The sequence below is a fragment of the Neodiprion fabricii genome, chromosome 4, assembly GCF_021155785.1.
Source record: "Neodiprion fabricii isolate iyNeoFabr1 chromosome 4, iyNeoFabr1.1, whole genome shotgun sequence".
In the NCBI taxonomy this organism is placed as follows: Eukaryota; Metazoa; Arthropoda; class Insecta; order Hymenoptera; family Diprionidae; genus Neodiprion; species Neodiprion fabricii.
Window position 1 is genome coordinate 20,518,140 of NC_060242.1, and position 19,517 is coordinate 20,537,656.

Consider the following 19,517-nt stretch of genomic DNA (forward strand, 5'->3'; position numbering starts at 1 on the left):
TCAATTTTTTAAATCACCGTGGAAAGGAGGAAAATCGGAATCAAAAGTCTCGACTCTACGCCTAGTAATCGGCAATTCGGAATGTTTATTGTAACGTTACAAAATTCATCACTGCCTGTATCGACGATCGGTAACATAATAAATCACGTGTTACGGTGATAATGAAATTTTTTACAAATCACCTCGGTCGGTACACTGATCGGAATATCTAAAAATCATTTCTTTTTTAAATTATTTTTGTACAAATCTCAACTGCTTGGAAAACATTGACGGCATTTTATAATGAGAAATCGATTTAAAAATATTCATTTGTACCGCAGCAAGGACGGTCAAAATCGAAGTTAAGAAAAATCTTTTACTTTTTCGATCAGTAAATGCGATCTATAATCTAGCAAAAATTGTTCAGTTTCAATTTGAGCTTTTCATCCTTTTTCTCTTCTTTAAAGCGAACAAATTCATGACACAATTCGTATATATATATATATATATATATATATATATATATATATATATATATATATATATATATATATATATATATATAACGTATACGACGAATATATTGCAAGTAGAAATGAAAGAAATAAAATTGCACCGTAATTATATACGATATGAATCTGTGCTGTTGCATTCGCAGACACTGGCATTAGACTTTCTTCGACTTCCTCGACATATTTATACCTATGTAACATGTGAAATATCGTTATTTAACGTAAGAGCGGATATGCGAAGCCTGCAATAATCCAGTTAGCGAAATCCATATAACGAGGGGGTTTTCGTACATCGTAAATGACATGTGAACGTTGCGCAAGAGGCGGGGAATGAAAATAACTAATCCGCACTTTGCACGTTTGATAACGTTACGTATGAACAGAAATTTATTTACAACAAAAAGTACCTACGTACACATGCATACGTGTGCAGGATCGACGAGGAAGATTTTCACGCTGAATGATCCACCGCTTGCTGCGTGATCACTGTCTTTAAACTCGTTATATGCATAAGAAGCGAGAGGTGGGGAGAAACGTTAGATAGATAGAAAACCCCCGAGCATTGTATTATACGTACCTGTGAATTTTTCGAAAATTTCGAAATTGTTCTGTTACGTACCTGTGAATGGGACTTTCTATAACGACGAGCTAAAAATTCATCGCTCAATTTTGCAAACTTGTCAAATCATACTTTCATCATATCCTCTACGCTCGGGTTTTTAAATATTTTATTAACGTCGTGTACGAAAAAAAAACCTATCGTCAAAACAAGAAGAAACATTTCAAAGGAACCGTAAGAAAAAAAAAGAAAAACAACGTATATATGATAAAAGTTATTTACGAGATTAAAAGTTTCCTTCTGAAGTCAATCGAGATGACTTAAACGGAACAAAATGAGCGACAAAAATAAAAATTCTTAACTCCGGTAAAAGATTTGGAAATCCTACAATTTTGATTGATGAGAATTTTACTTTATATTATTGAAAAATTAAGAATTGCGGTGGTAGGGCAATTTTTTCCCTTTACGCTAAAAAAAACTTGCCGTTTATTCGATCCTTATTGAATTTCTTTTTTCCGCCTGTATACAAAATCATTTGCACACATTGATTGTACGATGAATAAATTTATGCGCATTCGAATTGTAAAGAAAATTCATTCGCAAATAAAAAAGAAACATGATAATATGCGATATTTCTCTAAATAATTTAAGAATAACCGAAATTTCTGTAAAGTATTCAGATTTGCTGTACAATTTTTTAAATTCGTTCTTACATTTTTATACCTACTAATTTTCTATACTTGAAACATTGATTGAACATCAAATTCCGGAAGCTTGTGTCTCACTCTCCAAATTTTTATTTTCTCAGGTTAAAAATGGTGACAGAAACAAAAAAAAAAAAGAAAGAAAGAAACGTGCATTGTGAGTTACATTTTTTTAACCAATACGAATATCATGACTTGTAAAATCGCCATTAAAAAAAACCTGCAGCAATGCGCAAAATTTGAAAATATGTTTCACGTTTATTTACACCCTTTTTCCAATCTTTTTCTTATTCTTCACAGCTCTGAATCGATGAATACAGCGACTGAAAGTGAAAAAAAGAAAGAAAAAAAGTTCGCAATTCCTTTCAAACGCAACAATTTCACTTTCTCTGCGATCATGAAGATTTTTCGAAGGTGAATCTCGCTAATGCTAATATAAAACTCGTGTAACAATTTCGATTATATTAACGTATACATTTGTAAATGCATAATTGATTGTTTAATCAAATGCGAAACGGAAATTACAAAAAAAAAATAAAATCAAGATAAGAAAAGAATAACACAAGTGTTGAAAAAATTAATTCTTGAATGAAATTAGATTTTAAAACAAAATGAACAAGGATTCTACGCAGCTCGCAATCATTTCATCCAACATCCAATCATTCGTTAATTTTTTCGCATCGAAAAGTATGATCATTTTTTGTGCGATAAGCCGCGTGCATGACAAACGATTATTGGTTAGAAAGCCGCATATATTTTTGGTAGATAATATTTAACGGATGGTTCAAAACCATGCCAATTATGATGCGAGAAAGCGCGATCGAGTTCACGTTTGGTAAAATCAAAAAATGAAGTATTGAACTGAACTGATAGAAATGAAGCCGAGAAGATGATCATGAGCCGGATTATCGAGGCTCCCTTGAAATTTCTGTCTAATTACTTGTTTTATTCTCATTATACACGCGTACTTGAACTTTTTCTCCCGGCTCGTCAAAGCCGAAGATTCATTTGTTGATACGAACTTTCGCATGTGCAGTGAATAATTGTTTTTTCTTTTGCCGTTAATATTCACAGTCATAAAAAAGAGTTATTAGTTTTACGCTCCGAGCTAATTTTCGCCCCATATGTGCGATACGAATATAAGCCACGGATTATGAAGGTGTATTTTAGTATCTCGCATCTCAAATTTGAAGACGCGTCTTTCGATCGATGAATTTCTCCTCTCATCAATCATCACTGCGCACTATTGCTCGAAGAATCTGAGTAGAAAAAGTATCAGAGAAAGGGAAATAGAAAAATTAGAATCACTGCGCCTAAAATAGAACCCAAAAGCTACGGTATAAAAATCTACGACACTGAGTCGCAATCCTCAATGATCCATCGACCGTTGGAACATCTTTGTACAATCGTCACGTACCTATAAAGTACAAATTGTGAATAGTCAATTTCTTTTCGAGAAATAAATCAAATGCTACGGTATCGAACAACGGAACTAATTCAGAGGAAAAAGAAGAGTGACTTTTTTTTTCTCTTCGTAATTCGATAACACGTTTCCTTCAGATTTCACACAGAGAAATTTTCAAAGTTGTTTGTAAAATTTTTAAGACAACAACTACCGTGTATAAGTGATGGCGATGAAAAATAATATTTGAAAATCTTCTAACGAACTAAATTTTCGGTTTTTTCCATCAAGCGTAATCGAAATTTGCATTGTTTACTGAACTGCGAATACCAAAAATTTCTATAAAACGAGGAAAACAAATAAAATAAAAAAGGGAAAATTAATGTTTTCAAGTTTAGGGCATAAAAAAAGAAAGAAAAAGGTGCAACAACAATTCGTCTCTTATCACTGTAAAATTACAAAAGAATTTCTACCGCTTGATTCGCAACGTTGAGAGAAAAGTAGCGAAAAAATATCAGTCGCGCAACAAGGATATTTAAAATTAAATTCCAAATGGACGACGTCGCTTGTTGAAAAATTTCACTTGCCAAACGACAACGTTGACGATGCGTAAAGAAATTTGAAACGAAAATGGGTATAATTTTATTTTTGCGATTATCAGCCGATTTCGAGGGATGCGAAAGGGTGAAAAGTTGGAAAATGTAAAAATTTGACCGAAGCAAAGAAGCGAAATAAGTAAATTAAGAAAAAAGGACTGCAACGACGACGTTGACGGGTGGGAGAGAGTATATAGAGAGGTGATTGGAGTCGGCTTACTGTCAGTGAGTTTAGTGAGAGTGCCGTGTTATTCGTCAGAAGTTTACCTCCAACCGTCCTGGACACAAGAAAACGCAAGTTAATCGGACAAAAATGCAGGTAGATAATTAAAAGTTAAATTTAACGACAGGAAGTTCGATTTGGTCGAATAAAAAATAATTTCTGAAACGGTGCAGACCTTGGTGACTTGTTTGTTTCGTTCCATAAATCTTTTCGTTTTCGGTCGAATTTTTCAAATTTTATCATCATGAATTTTTTCATTCTTTTCATGTCGTGAACTTTCTACAATTTCGTTTCTTATTTTTTTTTTTTTTTTTTTAATTTGTCCTGCTATTTTTCAATCCATGGAAGTCTTTGTGTTTAATGTTTACATTTAATTCGAGTTTAATACAAAGAAAATATAGGAATATTTAAGGATGATAAAGGTGAGGAAAAATTTTCAAGAGTATTACAAATCGTCCCAACGCTGTTTAAGTTCGTTTCTCAACGTTCGAAGATTTATTACCGCTTGTAGATGATTTCGTTACGCGTCGTTAAATGAAATTTACCAAAAAAAGAAAAGAAAAAAAAAAACCCAAAAAAAAAGTGTCGCCAGATCTCGCAGCGTATTAAAATAAAAATCAACAAAGTGAAAACGTGAAAGAGGCTTCTACAAAAGGTTTCGGAACAAGTAGTTTTCGAAATCGGACTATTTCGTTCCGCGGGTTATCTTCTTTTCTTTTCATTTCCTTTCTTCTCTCATACATTATTTGTTTCACGCAGAGCGAAAGCTATTGTGCGAATTATGAATATATACGATAATGAGTCGGTTTATAATTTCCATTCATGGAATTAAAATCAAAGTGTAGCAAGAATAAGAAGAATAAGATTTGGTAGGTGGAGCGAAAAGAATGCCAAGTGAATTATATACACAAGATGACGAGTGAAAGAGACGCGGTATTTCCATCTTTCTTTTCGCTTCGCGACTTGGAAACTATTCTTTTTACTGACAAATAAAATTTTTTTGGCACCGCTCGGCATAACGCCGGTAATCTGGGTCGCGCATTGCGGCAAGCGCAAGATCAAGGCTCTTATAAATTCGCTCTGTACCTTCCGCACAGCCATCGGGATCCTTTTCAGCTAGATAAAACCTTACACCATCACTTTCGCTGCTCCTTCGCTGCACAGATCGCTGGGAGAAATGTGATCTCGTGATCTCTGCGCCACTTTAAAGAATAAAAAGCTGTTACGGAAAAGGAAGAGGATAAAAAAAAAAGGTCAATTTCTCTCTTCAAATTTGATCTAATATTTAATTTTATTTATTTATTTTTTCTCAGTTCTTTTTTTCAACTCTTTTGTCTCTTGGTGAACAAAAAAATTATTCCACTACGAAATTCGTCTTCGATCGGGATAATTGTTATATGTTATATAATGATGCGCAGTAAAAATTTGAGAAAGAAGGATTATTGAAGAAATGTAGAAAAATTTTTTTCTAATCAATTAGCTTTGAATCTGGAACGCGATGCAAAAACGGAATGGCGACGTCGATGCATTTTTGCAATGTCTCTACAATACGCGGTATAAAACTACACGTAACTTGTCGTGTATATAAAATCCATTCATACGTGTATATATCTATACAGGTGTATATACTACACATTGTACGTCACCTTTCTCTTACTTCGAAGTAATCGTTCATTATAATACGATGTTGCTTCTGATAGCTGTTATAAATTGACATATTCAAGGGGAAATTTCTTCCGGTAAAAAACAAACAATGACGATAATAATAAAAATAACAATAATAAGAAACAGTAACGGCAGTAACAAGCAATTTGGCGACAAAGTGAAGTGAAGAATGCTCCAAATTTTTGTAAATATGTTTAGGTATATAAAGTTATATAGGAACCGCGGTGCACCTATGATTATACTTTTATAAATTGCAGGACTCGGTTGGGTGCAGATTGTTTATGTATTAGACATGTCGCATAGATATTATATGCATGTATATGGATGTAGATCGCCGCGGTTGACATCCGAAATTCGTTACATATACGGACCCTGTAATTACACGTCGCGTCATGCTTGGACATAATTTAAGATACGCCTAAAATGGAACGGAATCGTTGAAAAAAAATTGAAGGATATAATTTTGACAGAAATTAGAGATGGAAAGAATTTTTCATATTTTTCATTTAATCGAGTAAAGGAAAAAGATTTTCTTGTCAGTACGGATATTCGAATCGAATTGACTAATCTTTCGTGAAGTTTGCGCCGAGTTGTCAGTTTTTATTTTATATTTGTAGATGATTTTTGACGAAAATTTTTCGACAATTTTAAATCGCGTCTCAATTTCATTCAGCTGCTGGAATAAAACTATTTCTTAAAATTTCGCAATACATTTTTTGGCGATCCGTTCGATTTTTGCGGTTTTCGAATTTCTTTTATTAAATTTCACTGTAAATAGGAACCACAGTCCGAATCGAAAGTCTGAAGGAAAAGAGAGACAACATTCCTTCCAAGCAATGAAAACGAACGTGAGCAAATTCGAAACAGACATAAGCTAAAATGATATCAACGATTTGAGAAAAAGTTTTACAATCAGAACTTCGAAAGTGATCGAACTCTGGTATTTTTAATACGATAATAATATTTTTCATCTTATTTTGTTCGTCATACAAATTATCTACAGAAAACCTTCACCAAACTTCTGACGATTGAACCTTTTCCCAAATGCTTGTAAAATGATTCTTATCATACGGTAGGAACGATGTGATTTAATTCATCTATCAACGCCACAAATGGCGCAAATATTAAACCGCTCGAGTTTTTTTGTTCTCTTTTTTTTTTTTTTTATATAACAGATTTTTTGTTTCTCTCTTCGCCCAACGCGAAAAGAACAATATTCGTAATATGATTCGACTCGTCTCCGCAGCGACGATCAGCGATGATAAACTTTCTCCGCAGAATCGCTCGACTTAATTCCGTACAGCGATCATTTTATGTATAACACATAACCGTACGCACAGAGAAATATATGCATATACATAATGTATATACACAATGTACATGTATGTACATAAGTACCGAAGTCATCGCTGCACTTGACTGACCGCAAACCTTGGCGAAGCTATTTTCTACGTGCATATAGTGGCGGATGAACACATGAACGCATGAACACACGAACACGCGATGCGAGACACATGTCACCCGCAGAACGAACCGCTCCCGGTAACCGGATGCGTTTAATTTTGCGACAAGTATGAATTTTTTCACCACCGCATCATGGAAAGTATTCGTTAAAATTCTTTCTGCATTTCGCTTTCCTTCGTTATAATCGCGAATTCACGCGATCCGTACTGACTGCGCTATTGTTCGATTTTTTAGTTCAGAATATTTATTATCCGAATCCAGTTGTTGTTTGTATTAATGAGTATATACACCTGTATATGGTTAGAAAATAGAAAAAACGATTGGAAGAATATTAAAGGAATATTAGAAAATGTGGGAAAAAAATAGAAAAAACGTCATGGCACTCTGAATCTTGCGTGAAAATGTTTTATCTCGAAAACGGTACGTTCTTGTTTTCCTTGTTTCGTAAAAATTGATTTGCGCATTTTTGAGATGGGTTTAAATTGGGTAAATAATGGATAAAAATTCATAATAACGGTAACGACGAGTGATGTGAATTTTTTTTTTTCTTTTTAGGCTGTAATCAGGGGCCTTACTAACATTGGAAAAATTCTGAAAGAAATTAAAATATGTCAAGGTAAAGCGATTGCTGTGAGTTGGCGCGGAATGGCCCGTATACTTTGAACGAATACGCGTAAACGGCACACGTTTGTCTTTGAACTAAATTTCAATCGATCATTGCAGGACAAGGCTGCACTTCGTGCTGCATGCCGTGAATAAAGCGCGAATATATTGTTATTATAATATTATGTATGTAAACGATTGTGAATAGCAAGTGGATGATAAAAAAAGCCTGCGTGTCAGAAACGGTTATAATTGTATTGATTTTTGTATGTTACATCGATGTCCACGTCTTCCAAAAATCATTTCGCATAATAAGAATTTTCTTTATTCAAGTAACGGAAGAAACAAAAAATTTCTCACAAACTGCAATTATAGAGAGAGCAAAAAATTAATAAAAAATTCGCGACACGTCATTTGAGTATTTAATCGGTTTAATTTGAATAAAAGCGTAAACATAAGCAATTGTTTTTTTTTTTTTTATATAAATGTATAAACAACGCCGAATTGAATCGGAGAATATGATAAACCTTGATTTCACAATATAATTCGTTCGCTCATTTTATATTTCATACAAATTTAATAGCGAATTTAATTTAAATTTCGTAAGATAGATTTTTTTTCTCTTATTTTTTATATCCTGTTTTTCTCGGCCAGATTTTTTCACTCATAAAATACCGGCCTTATTTGCATCTTATTTGAATAAATTTCTACCCGATTACGTGATTTCTCCATCGGACTATAGATTTTCCAGCCACATGGGAAAAAAACTTTTTACGTCATGCAGATTATACCCGTCTATAGATAAATGAAAATAAGAGATAAGGATTAAAAAAATCTGCATACGTATCGAACAACTTTCACAACGATATACGCGATGTTAAATAAATATATATATATATATAACCATATAATACTTAAACAGAATTCAACGAAGATGAAACATTGAACTTTCGATTTATGTGACGTGAGCAGGATATTGTTTTTGTTCTTTAGTAGAAAAAGAAAAAACTGTGCCAAATATATATGTAATATATAATACATATATAATGTGCCGTTACTTTATGGACGAAAATTATTGTTCTGAATTTAAAAACCGAATTTCTGTAGGGCTAATTCAACGATAAAAAATCGCAATTGGTGAGTCAAACTCCAGCTATTCCCGAAAGGAAAAAAAATATAGAAAGAAGAAGAAAAAAAGATACGTACCAACGCAAAGAATGCCGTTCCAGCTTATAGGATCGGTTGGGTTACGTGTTACGTGTGAGCATCGTTCGGGAGAAATGTGAAAGTGCGAAAGGAACAACTTTCGGTTAAAAATGTCAGAAAACAGCGCGATCGTGTCAATTTATAATGCTAATTCATTTTGTAATTTACCGGCTCTAGAGAGAACCGGCTAAATGAAATTATAACTAATTAATGAAAGTATGCATATACGTGTTTATAATACCTGTATGAACATGTATTATACGTACATATATATGTATATTCGTCAGGCTTTTGTCATCCGGAACGATATTCCTCCTCGTTTTGCATAAAATTATAAATTGTACGTATGGACGTATATCTTTCACTTTTGTTTCTCTGTTCCTGATTCAATAATCTTTTGTCTTGGTAACGAGAAAAACTAGAAAAATAATTTGCCGATACGTACAACAAGGGAAGAAAATTTATTCACGCACGCATTCGTATACTGTTATTATAAAGTATGAAACAAAAAGAAAATAAGCATCTTGTACAGAATTTCTTTCCACTTCGCGCAATAATCAAAGTGCAGAAAGTGATGAACGGTGTGAGGGAAAAATAAAGAAAAAGAAAAACATCCCCTAGTTGCGAGTAGCTGCTTTCTTCATCTTTACAAAGAAATTACGCTAAGCTGCAACGAGACCGTGAAATACGAATTTGATTGCCGGCATTACGCACGCAACAATGTTTGTGATTTTCGAAAATTAGTGTGCAACGTTTAGCCGTTATCAAACCGTAAACCGACCATTTTCGCAGTCCAGATTCTATCTCGTCGTTTAAAGACGTTAAACACCGACAGTTCGCAATATTCAAATGTGATTCAATGATTGTGCGTATAAACTTAATCCCAGAATCCTTATTTCATCTCCTTCATATTGTAAAAAGAAGATCGTCGAAAATTTTGTACAAACTTGAAGCAAATTTCGATGCGATCCTTCGGTTATTCAAAGACATTCTTTACCGTGTAATAATTTATTCTATAACTATTATTAGAATGGGATGAAATCGAAGGTCTTTAATCCTTTTGTAATCGTTCTCTTTCATTCGTTTTTTCAATTTTTGAAAGCACAGATACAACGAGTCGGAAAGTAATGTGAAATAAGAAGAATGAAAAGAAAAAAAAACCCTACGGAATTGTTAAACTTCAACTCATTCGTGAATCTTAGTTTTAAGCAAAGTTAAATACAAACTTTAATCAAAGAAATCCTTCATTATTTAACATGTATTATACCTTTATTAAATGCAGTAATGAATAATAATTACAGATGAATTCAAAGCTTTTCAATTTTCGTTTCACCGTTCTCTTTCGACCAGTCTAAAAACGAAGAAAGAACCGAAACACATGAAAAAAAAATGGAAAACTCTTTAAGATTGTTAAATTTTCAGCAAATTTCATTGTGTAACGATAATCAGAGTGAGAGATGTAATCAGAACTGTCGAATCTCCTCGTCACCGTTCCCTTTTACGGAGTAGAAACAAGAAGAGAAGAAGAGCCAATAAAAATGAAAGAAGTTTATAAAATTGTTGAATTTCAGCTCGTCGCATTCATCTTGCTGGGATGCTGCGTGGTCGCCCACTCAGTTCCGCTCTCCGACTCTTTGGCGGTGGAAAAAGTGCCGGATTCCGAGGCGAAGAGAAGTTTCACCGAATCTGAGGGCGCGCAATTGTCCGAAAGTAGGATCACGAGGACGAAAAGATCCGGGGGTGGATCGGGGGGATTTTTGGCGGGAATCGGTAGCGCGATTCTCGGCAAGGTTGCCGAGGCTTCGAGCGGCGCCAGCACCGGAAGTAGCGACGGAAGCGCAAAATCGCATCAGTACGAATCCGTCGAATATGGACCGCCGGTGCACGACGTGAGTTAATCGATAATTCTTGTCTTTTAGCAGAGTTAAAAATATTCTCTTCGAGACAAGAACCGCGATCTTACAATTTTTCAAAACTAACATCTCGTTTCTCTGTTTCTCTCACGTTTTTTTCTCAATTTTAATACGTGAGATTCGAAGGAGATTCGAATAATTTGAAAATATTTCAAAACAATTTTTTACAAACTGATGTTATTTTCTTCTAAGAATTACAAATTTCCCTAAATTAAATGTAACTAAGCTTTTGACAAAATTATAATTATAATAATCATTTTCATTGAAAAAAATTTAAAAAACAAAAAAACAAACGTAAGTGTAAAAAAATCTCCCAAGTAATCTAGAAAATGTAGTAGTTTTGGTGTCATAGCATTTACGTAACGAAAATAAAAACGTTTTCAAACGTTGGAAAAGAATCGTGACAATCCAAGATTACGAAATTATACGACAAAATTGTTGAAATTATACAACTGAAATAATAATTTTTGCATAAATTTTGTGAATTGCCTTCAATAAAAATGACGAAAAACTGTATGAGATAAAAAGAGAAATATGAAGAGCTCAAAAAAAAAAAAGTAATAAGGAGAAAAATATTAGGGACATACAAAACTTCCTCCTCTTAGAAACTTTCATTTACAACCATTTTATGATATACCCAGAAGGCATAACATGTAACGCTGTTATAAGATTATAACAGATTTGGTTATCACGTCAATATAATAAATTATAGCGTATAGAAGTCAAAACACATGGGTACAATTATAAAACCGCTAGTTCGTAGTATACACGTAGGTATGAGTATTTTATTCAAATTCGTTACCCTGCTGAATAAAAATTTGTGTGTTGTACGTGAATGCGCATACATATATATATATATATATATGTGCGAGTTGGGTTCGGAGAAAGTTGCAGAAAACAATTTAATAAAAAAGGAAAAAAAAAACTGCAGCTCATGACCGGATATATCGTGTTGTTTCGCGAAAAAATTACCTAATCCGTCATCATTCGAGACGTAGATAATTTCTGCAAGTTCCTAATTTCCGCACCCGCTGCTGCACGCGAAACAATGAAAACGCGATTTTATCTCATATTGTAACTATAGGAAGAACAATTCCAACGTCAACTATCACGTTACGGTAATTGATATGATATGATAATTCGCGTACGTTGTACGAGGATAAAATTATAGAAAGATCAAAACAAAGAAGGGGCACAATACCGAATTTTCACAGAAGAGAGAAATTAATTTACAGAATTTAAAAATTTACAAAGTCGAAGTATGGATAGGTGAAAAATAGATAGGTCGGAATATAGAATGCTAAAATGTAGAATCGTCGGAATTTGTCTCGATATTACAGAATGATACATAAATTATGGATTTTACCGTTCAATGTTTTCACACTTTTATATTTTCTCTTTCTGCATTATAAATTTTCTATACTTGTACTTTCTATATTTTGATAATACTACGAATTGGATTTTCCCGTCTTTGTAAATTCGATATTTTGTTCCTTCTATCAATCGGCCATTCTAATTTTTTACCCCCACGACTTGAACCATTAAATGAAAATATTATAATATGCAACAAGTGCGTGAAATCGAATTTGAAACGTGCTTCATACGATATTTCTTGTACATAGCATGCGTAAAAAGATATCATATGAAACACGTTTCAAATTCGATTTTAGCCACTTGTTGTGTATTATATCGCATTTTACGCACTGTATCGAAAAATACTATTTTGCGCACTAATAACAGTGCGTAAAACCGAATTTTGCGCATACTGTGTCAGAATAAAAAAAAAAAAAAAAACTATTTCTTCGCAGTACGACGAGAAGAACTTCGACGTATGGTCGTTCAAGAAGGCTATACTGAACACGCTCTTTCAAGCACTGAAGGCGATCGGCGGGGGTGTGATTGCCCTAAAGGGGAAGCTGATCAAGGGGGGCGGAATAGTAGTATCGGCAAAGGGTAACATAATCAGCGCGAAAGGCGAGGCGATAACGTCCCTCGGTCGTCACATAGCCGCAAGTGCAGTTTTGACGCCGCCGAAACCTGTGCAGCATTACCACTACGAACCGCCGGCCCACGTTCCAGTTTCAGGTACTAATTTCAACGTCACGCGCGTATTTTTTATTGCAATCAATAGAGTCGAGTCTTTGTGTGATGAAAAAACGTGGACGGGGTGAATGTGATTTTTTTTTTATTTTTTATATTTGTTGTACAAATCAGAGAAACCGAAGGTAATCAAGTGGTGAAAATTTTCGACCATTTGTTTTCACGCGGAAAAACAAAAAAATGATATGCGCTGATATTGTGACGATTATAATAATAATTGTAGTACAGATACAAAGGTTGATTGACGAGAGTGACGTTGTTACGTGTTGTTCGATTTTTCGATATGCTGAATTTCATTTTTTCTTATTTATTATTTCTTCCATTGGAAACAAAAAAAAAATATTTTACACAACAATTTTTTTTGTCTCTTCTGCTTTATACGAATAGGCTAATGAAATTTTTTCATGCAACGACATTAACGAACAGAAGTGAGCTCTGACAGATGATTGCATGTTAAAAAAATCTTCTAGCGGTCCACGATTTTAATTGAGACGAAACCAAAGGGATGGACAAGTTTTTACTGGGATATGTTACTTCAATACAGTGTTAAAATCCGTGGGGTGTAAAAAGATTTTTAAGGATTTATCAGGTTCACGGTACAGTGAAGATAATGTATGCAAGCTAAAGAATCGCAAAGTAAAGACTGAACAATTATGTTGAAATATGTAGGGGAAAAATAAAAATTTGACCACATCGATATGAATAAATAAAAGAAAAAAAAAAGAAGCGAATCGACGGTTTTGAGTATAGATTTCATTTTACCGTTCGATATCTTTTTTTTAATAAACGAATCGTTCCATTTATTCAATTTCTATAAATCATAGCTCATTTTGCTTGGAAAGGGATTATCCGCAAGTCGTCGCCTCAACTTCAATATTTATGCAGATCTTTGATAATTGACCGAAATAATGACCTATCTAAAATCGATAGAGATCGCATACAATGAATTTTAAACGATTTCTTCAAAATATATTAATTTCCTCAAAAATCTATTTTCGGTAAAACGTGTTGAACTTATTTATAAACAAAATGAGTTATTATCTCGACAATGTAACCCGTCTCATATCCTTAATTACTGAACTATTTCGATCTGAGTTCATGGTTTCCAACAGCTTCACTACCGTACCAAGAGAATCGCTTTTAATATCAGATGTCAGGTCAGTTATCGAGTCTAAGCTTCTGTTTCTTCATTTTTCCGTTTCGAAACTTTTTGATTTCACCTAATTTTACTTTACACCTGATACACGATCCCTAATTCCCGAAAAGTCTGACCTGCGTCACGAGTTCCAACCTTGAAAGCTTAGTCATTTGGTCACTTTACAACTTCGACGCTCTCCAAACATCCGCAAAAATACATCAATTTGTCCACGAATCATGACTAATCTTGAGACTTTCCCACAGGCCATGATTCCTACGCTGGTCCACCGCCCAGCGCGTATGGTCACCATGGAGGATACGCGGCTCACGCATCACCGGACAGCAGCTACGGTCACACGGCGTACGCATCGCCGTCGGACGGTTAGTATAGCTTTTCTAAATTCCGTCCAACCGTGACAAGAAGCACGAAAAGAAGGAAAAACGCAACGGCGATTGTAATATATTATAAAACACTGGCAACGATGCATGTCGAAACCTTTTGTCCAAGATGTGATGCCAAAAATTAGCAGTTGCGGAATATCGTAGAACGATTTTCGCGGTAAACATGGAAATCAAGTTACCAAATAGTGTAGCAATGTTGGATTGACGACAAATTGTTGTCTACGAAAATCCCGCGCCTGAATAATCTTACACGTAACAAGTGACAGACCTCAATTATCTCTTCATATATTTTTCTGTCCTTTCTTTATTCATAACGTCAATGTTGATCTCAAGAATGTACGGAATGTACAGTCACATTTTTACATTTAACTTATACAGTTGAATGCAACTGGAACAGCTTCAGCGACGTTATTTAAAGCTCGGTTTCATCACTTTTACAATTCAACACTTTTTCAACCTGACCGTACAGCCCGTAAATCCTTAATCGGAAATAAGAATTTTAGTAGAAGCGTCTTAGAAACGATCGATCGGTTAGGAGAGCCGCGCGAATGGTGAAAGGCTTGAAAAAATGCCTGAACCGCAGCAGCTCTCGATAAGTTTGCGTGCATTCGATCTCCTCCCCCTCGTACCGTGATTGAATTAGAAAACCGGTTGCGTACGCAAACACACACAAATACGACAGTTTGAAAAATCGAGTAACGAATAGGAGACTTTCTTTGCGGTGTGCACTTGAACCTAGACAAAGGAGAGTTTTAGTCCGCGATAATTAAAGCAGCGGAGAAAATGTACCCAAAGGTGTCGTCGGAGCTTCAAACCATTCGAGAGACCGTCGAACGATCGGTAAATGATTTCGCGATTTAACAATTAAACACCGAGAATTCGGTGTTCGAAGAGCCCGTGAGAAGATCGCGCAGGTATGGAGAAAGCGAGAGCCCAAGTGGAGAAGCATCATCCGTGAGATTGGGAGAGGCGAGGAAAGGGAAACTCGGTTGCTCGAAATCGGTTCGCACAAATTACCGGATGTCAAACATCGCGGCGACCTTTCCCCGGGAATGGTATTTCATTTGGTGATGCACAGTGTATGCACAAAGTTGAATTGACCGCAGCCGGCACCCGTGAATGGAAAAGTTGTTCCGTCCGGACCAGGATGTGAAAACGATCGTAGAACGTCGAAACCCGCAACATCTCGAAACGACTTTCTAGTGTGTCGTTACAGCCACTTGAATATCATCGCGGTTTTTTTTTTGAGACGGACCGGTGAACTCGACCTTTAAAAATTTCAAGAGTACCGATACTTTAACTTTGACTATGTACTCATATCGGTAACTATCGGTTCGTTTTAATTTGTCTTTCGACTTGTGTTTCCGAAGAACGCGACGGTGGTGCTCCAATCGGCCATAATTTGCCAGTGTAAACTGAGACGCAACAATTACTGCGGTCAATTCGAAAATTTAACATTATATAGCGTTAGATCCATACCGAATTACAGTCTGTGTAAAAGTTCGAACTGCGTTTTTGGTAACAGTGACGGTACGTTAGTTACGCCTAGACGATATTTAGACGTCTCAATGTCAGGCTTGTTTCGTCAGTTTTCACTGACAAACGGCATAAAAGCAGGTCGTACGCGTCAAGCTGCCCAAGACGATGTTTCGGCAATTAAGTCGCAAAGTAGGTACACACTGGAATTATCGTAAACAGCTGTACGAAATGAAAAAGAAACAGAACCGTGTCGTTTCTAATGGGCTTCCGACCGGCGAGAGAACCTTCATATTCTTCTTTTTCCGCCTGTCATACGCGAAGCTGCACAATAAACGAAGCGTTTAATTCGACACAGCGATATCTTTCGAATGTCAAGGTTGCGCACTTCACGCCTGCAGGTTTGCATCCGCAGTAGGTCAGGTGTTGAAAACGAGTGAATGAAATATTCTATCGCACCCGGTGTCGACACGTGATCAATTGATGGATCGGGTATGCGTGTACTTCACAAGTGAATCGAATTCATCTAGCTCTCTCACGTGGTAGAAATCATCGAGGTACCAAGGATGTCGATCGTCCGAGCGAGGTGAACGATAGCCACGCGATGAGACGTCTTGCAGGCATGTGTAATACCCAAGGTATAACGGCAATAGGTACCAATTGCGATAAGTCATCCCTGTCATAAAGAATCTCCAATTAACACTAATACCTGATTGTAAGTTGGATGAAATAAAATGAAGGAACTAATTATCGGCACACAAATCACACGAACATCGTACAAAACACTGCGTTCATCGTCCATCGCCTTAGGAACTGACCCGAATAGACCGCGAAGACCTTAAAACAATCTCTCGGAGGGTTTTAAAATCGATTTGACGATGATGAGGATGAATAATCCGACATAGCTTAACACCCGTGGATGACGGAACTGACAGACCGACGTTTACAGACGCAGATAATCCGGGACTGGTGATAGTAAAACCTGCCGAAGACCCAGGAGTACTGCCGGCTAGCGATCAGGACGAGGAAAGTTCACCGTATCCGGTCTACAAACCGGAATCCGAGCACCATCATCATCATCACGAAGTCGAGATAATCACCCCGAGACATCCGCCGCTTTCGGCACTGTCGGAGAGCTTCGGGGGCAACCAAAAGGACTCTGGATCAGGAAGCGGGATCGGTAACCTGATCAGCCAGATATCCTCCGCCTCGAGCTCGAGCTCGCAATCGAATAAGCATCGCGAGGAACACCGTGAGGAACACCACGAGGAGGAGTCTGACCACCACCACCATCGCCACAACCAAGAAGATGAACACGCCGATCCACCGAAGCTGGACTTCTCGTCCTTGGCACTGCCGGCTCAGTTCGGTCGTCCACACTTTGGGAAAAGTCCTTTTGACTTTGGGATGGCGCCATTTGGGGCGGGTCACCAGGGTCTGGATGACGGCTTCGTGATGATGATGTTCCCGAAGCCGGTGGTCGAGGTTCCCGTCCTCCACTCGCAGGGTCCCAGGAGTTATTTACCACCATCGAAGAACTACATTCATGAGGAATTCGGGAGCCTTCGTGGCGGTCCGCTTAATTACGGACCCCTGACGAAGAGATCCGGGGTCGGAATGGCGTCGAAAATTGGGGAGATAAGAATCGTTCCGTCGATCGGTTACATGTTGAAAGGCTCACGGGCTTTTAGGGGGTAGAGAAATTCGGGGTTGCCAGGAAAGACGACGGTTCCTGTGGGTCATGTTTTCACCATGGGATGAATGAGAAAGACGAGATTGCGAATAATTTGCGCATATCGTTCGTTTGGTTTGTCAAGTCTGTGGCTTGATAAGCGTCGTGTCTGCATGGTCGAATGGATCGAACGTGAAATACAGATACGGACAGTGGACAAAAAAAAAAAAAAAAAAAAAACGCGATGGACTTGAAACGTGAATAAAATCCGAACGCGTGGACCGATTTCTGAAAACTTTATTTTACTTGAAACTAGAAGAATGAATCTTTCGTATCGTGTTTGATAATCTTCATTTGCTGTCGAGGAACACGCGCTTGAATATCGGGTTTTGAAAATGTCGCTGCGGGAGACTGAAAAAAAATAATGTTAAACCTAACGTCGATCTTAAATTATGACTCAAGGACTAATTTATTTTGATACGATTGATTACATTGTGCTTTTCACACATTTCGTTGATTTTTAATATTTCAAAGTTTTCTAACAATTTATATGATCAACGGAAGAAAGCAAACGGGGAGCGGAATTAAGTTATACGGTTTAATGTGTCCATCATTCACGGTCACTACCGCCAGAAATGAGGTTGAAGTTAGTAATGTTATGGGAACGAAACGTTGGAGACAAAAATTACTATTTTCTTAATTTTACAATGATTTTGAAGGAACTAAGATTTCGAAATATGAATGCTACGTTAACGTTACTAACTTCAATATGATTGCCAGAACTATCTTTCGCCAGGATGCAATGCAGGCCATGTGACTTCAGGATCAGTGAAAAATTCTCTCCCACCACTGAAAGTGTGATGCTCTACGTATTTCGCCGATATCAAAAAAGTCAGCCGTAACGCGATCTCGAAAAATCTGAAATGTTCGTTATACATGCCTGGTGTGGTTGGCGGTTGGTCGCGGGATGAATCAATCTTGGTCAAGTTCTCGACATCACTTACAGCCGACTTTTTGACAGTGTACTTTCCTGATAATGCCTCCCGAAAACAGAACTATAACTTCGAAGCACGCGGTTTGATTCTAATTTCATAAGAAATGTTTCACGTCATGTGATTACAATCTCGGAGCATTTCTAAAATGCCAGAATTATTCTTCGAATCACAATATCACAAGGAAATTGAATTCATAATTTTTTTCAATCTCCCAGCAACCTTTTCAAAATCCATCTCTCAAGAGCGCGTGTCCCAACAACAAATACAAATTTTCCTGGTTTTCACACGTAAAATAAAAGATTCGGTCTTCTAATTTCGAGAGAAAAAAAAGTTTTCAAAATTCGGTCAACAGGTTTTTTATGACTTTATTCGCGTTTCAAATCGGTTCCGTTTTTTTTTTATATATTTTTTTAAGCCACCCTCTATATCCTCTTTTTCATAAGCAGGTGTAACAGAACGCAATTTATAAACCTATCGGTCGTAGGCGATCGTAATTGTTAGTTCTAAAGAACTCAGATACAAGTTGCGACTGAATTTACATGAATGAGGCCTCAGGTAATGGAAAAAATATTTTTTTCTCTTAAACGGAAATAATTTTCAAAGGAAGTTCGTCTGAAGCGACTCTCGAGCCCCGCTTTGAGAACTTTGATTTTATAATTCCACGTCTGCAGGTTCTGTTCATTTTCTGCCTAGACTGTACGCCCGTTACACAAATCCTTAATCAGATTAGAATTCCGCTGCCGTTACAGATAAGCGAGCTCAAAATTTAGCCGGTTTTGGTTGGTGAAAATCGTTCAAATGCGGTCAGCTCTCATGCGAGAACGATTTTAGCGAGCGATTGTAGCGGGAAAGAGGTGAAGAAAAATATGTAAACAATAAATTTGCACATTGCACAGGAGTTTCCGGATA

At 36.5% G+C, this 19,517-nt stretch overlaps 1 protein-coding gene across 1 annotated transcript; it reads left to right on the top strand.

Annotated features, from left to right (window-relative positions):
* Positions 1-3,356: 3,356 nt before the first annotated feature.
* On the top strand, positions 3,357-18,929 carry LOC124180041. Its single transcript, XM_046565025.1, has 5 exons — positions 3,357-4,071; positions 10,485-10,802; positions 12,635-12,911; positions 14,328-14,444; positions 16,891-18,929. Exons 1-5 carry the CDS (start codon positions 4,066-4,068, stop codon positions 17,637-17,639), a joined length of 1,467 nt encoding a protein of 488 aa, XP_046420981.1. The 5' UTR covers positions 3,357-4,065; the 3' UTR covers positions 17,640-18,929.
* Positions 18,930-19,517: the final 588 nt, after the last annotated feature.

Bases quoted from the DNA above. Each gene is read 5' to 3' on its own strand.
- LOC124180041 (XM_046565025.1), top strand. The intron at 10,803-12,634 runs GTGAGTTAATCG...ATTTCTTCGCAG, and splicing joins ATGGACCGCCGGTGCACGAC to TACGACGAGAAGAACTTCGA. The intron at 12,912-14,327 runs GTACTAATTTCA...ACTTTCCCACAG, and splicing joins GGCCCACGTTCCAGTTTCAG to GCCATGATTCCTACGCTGGT.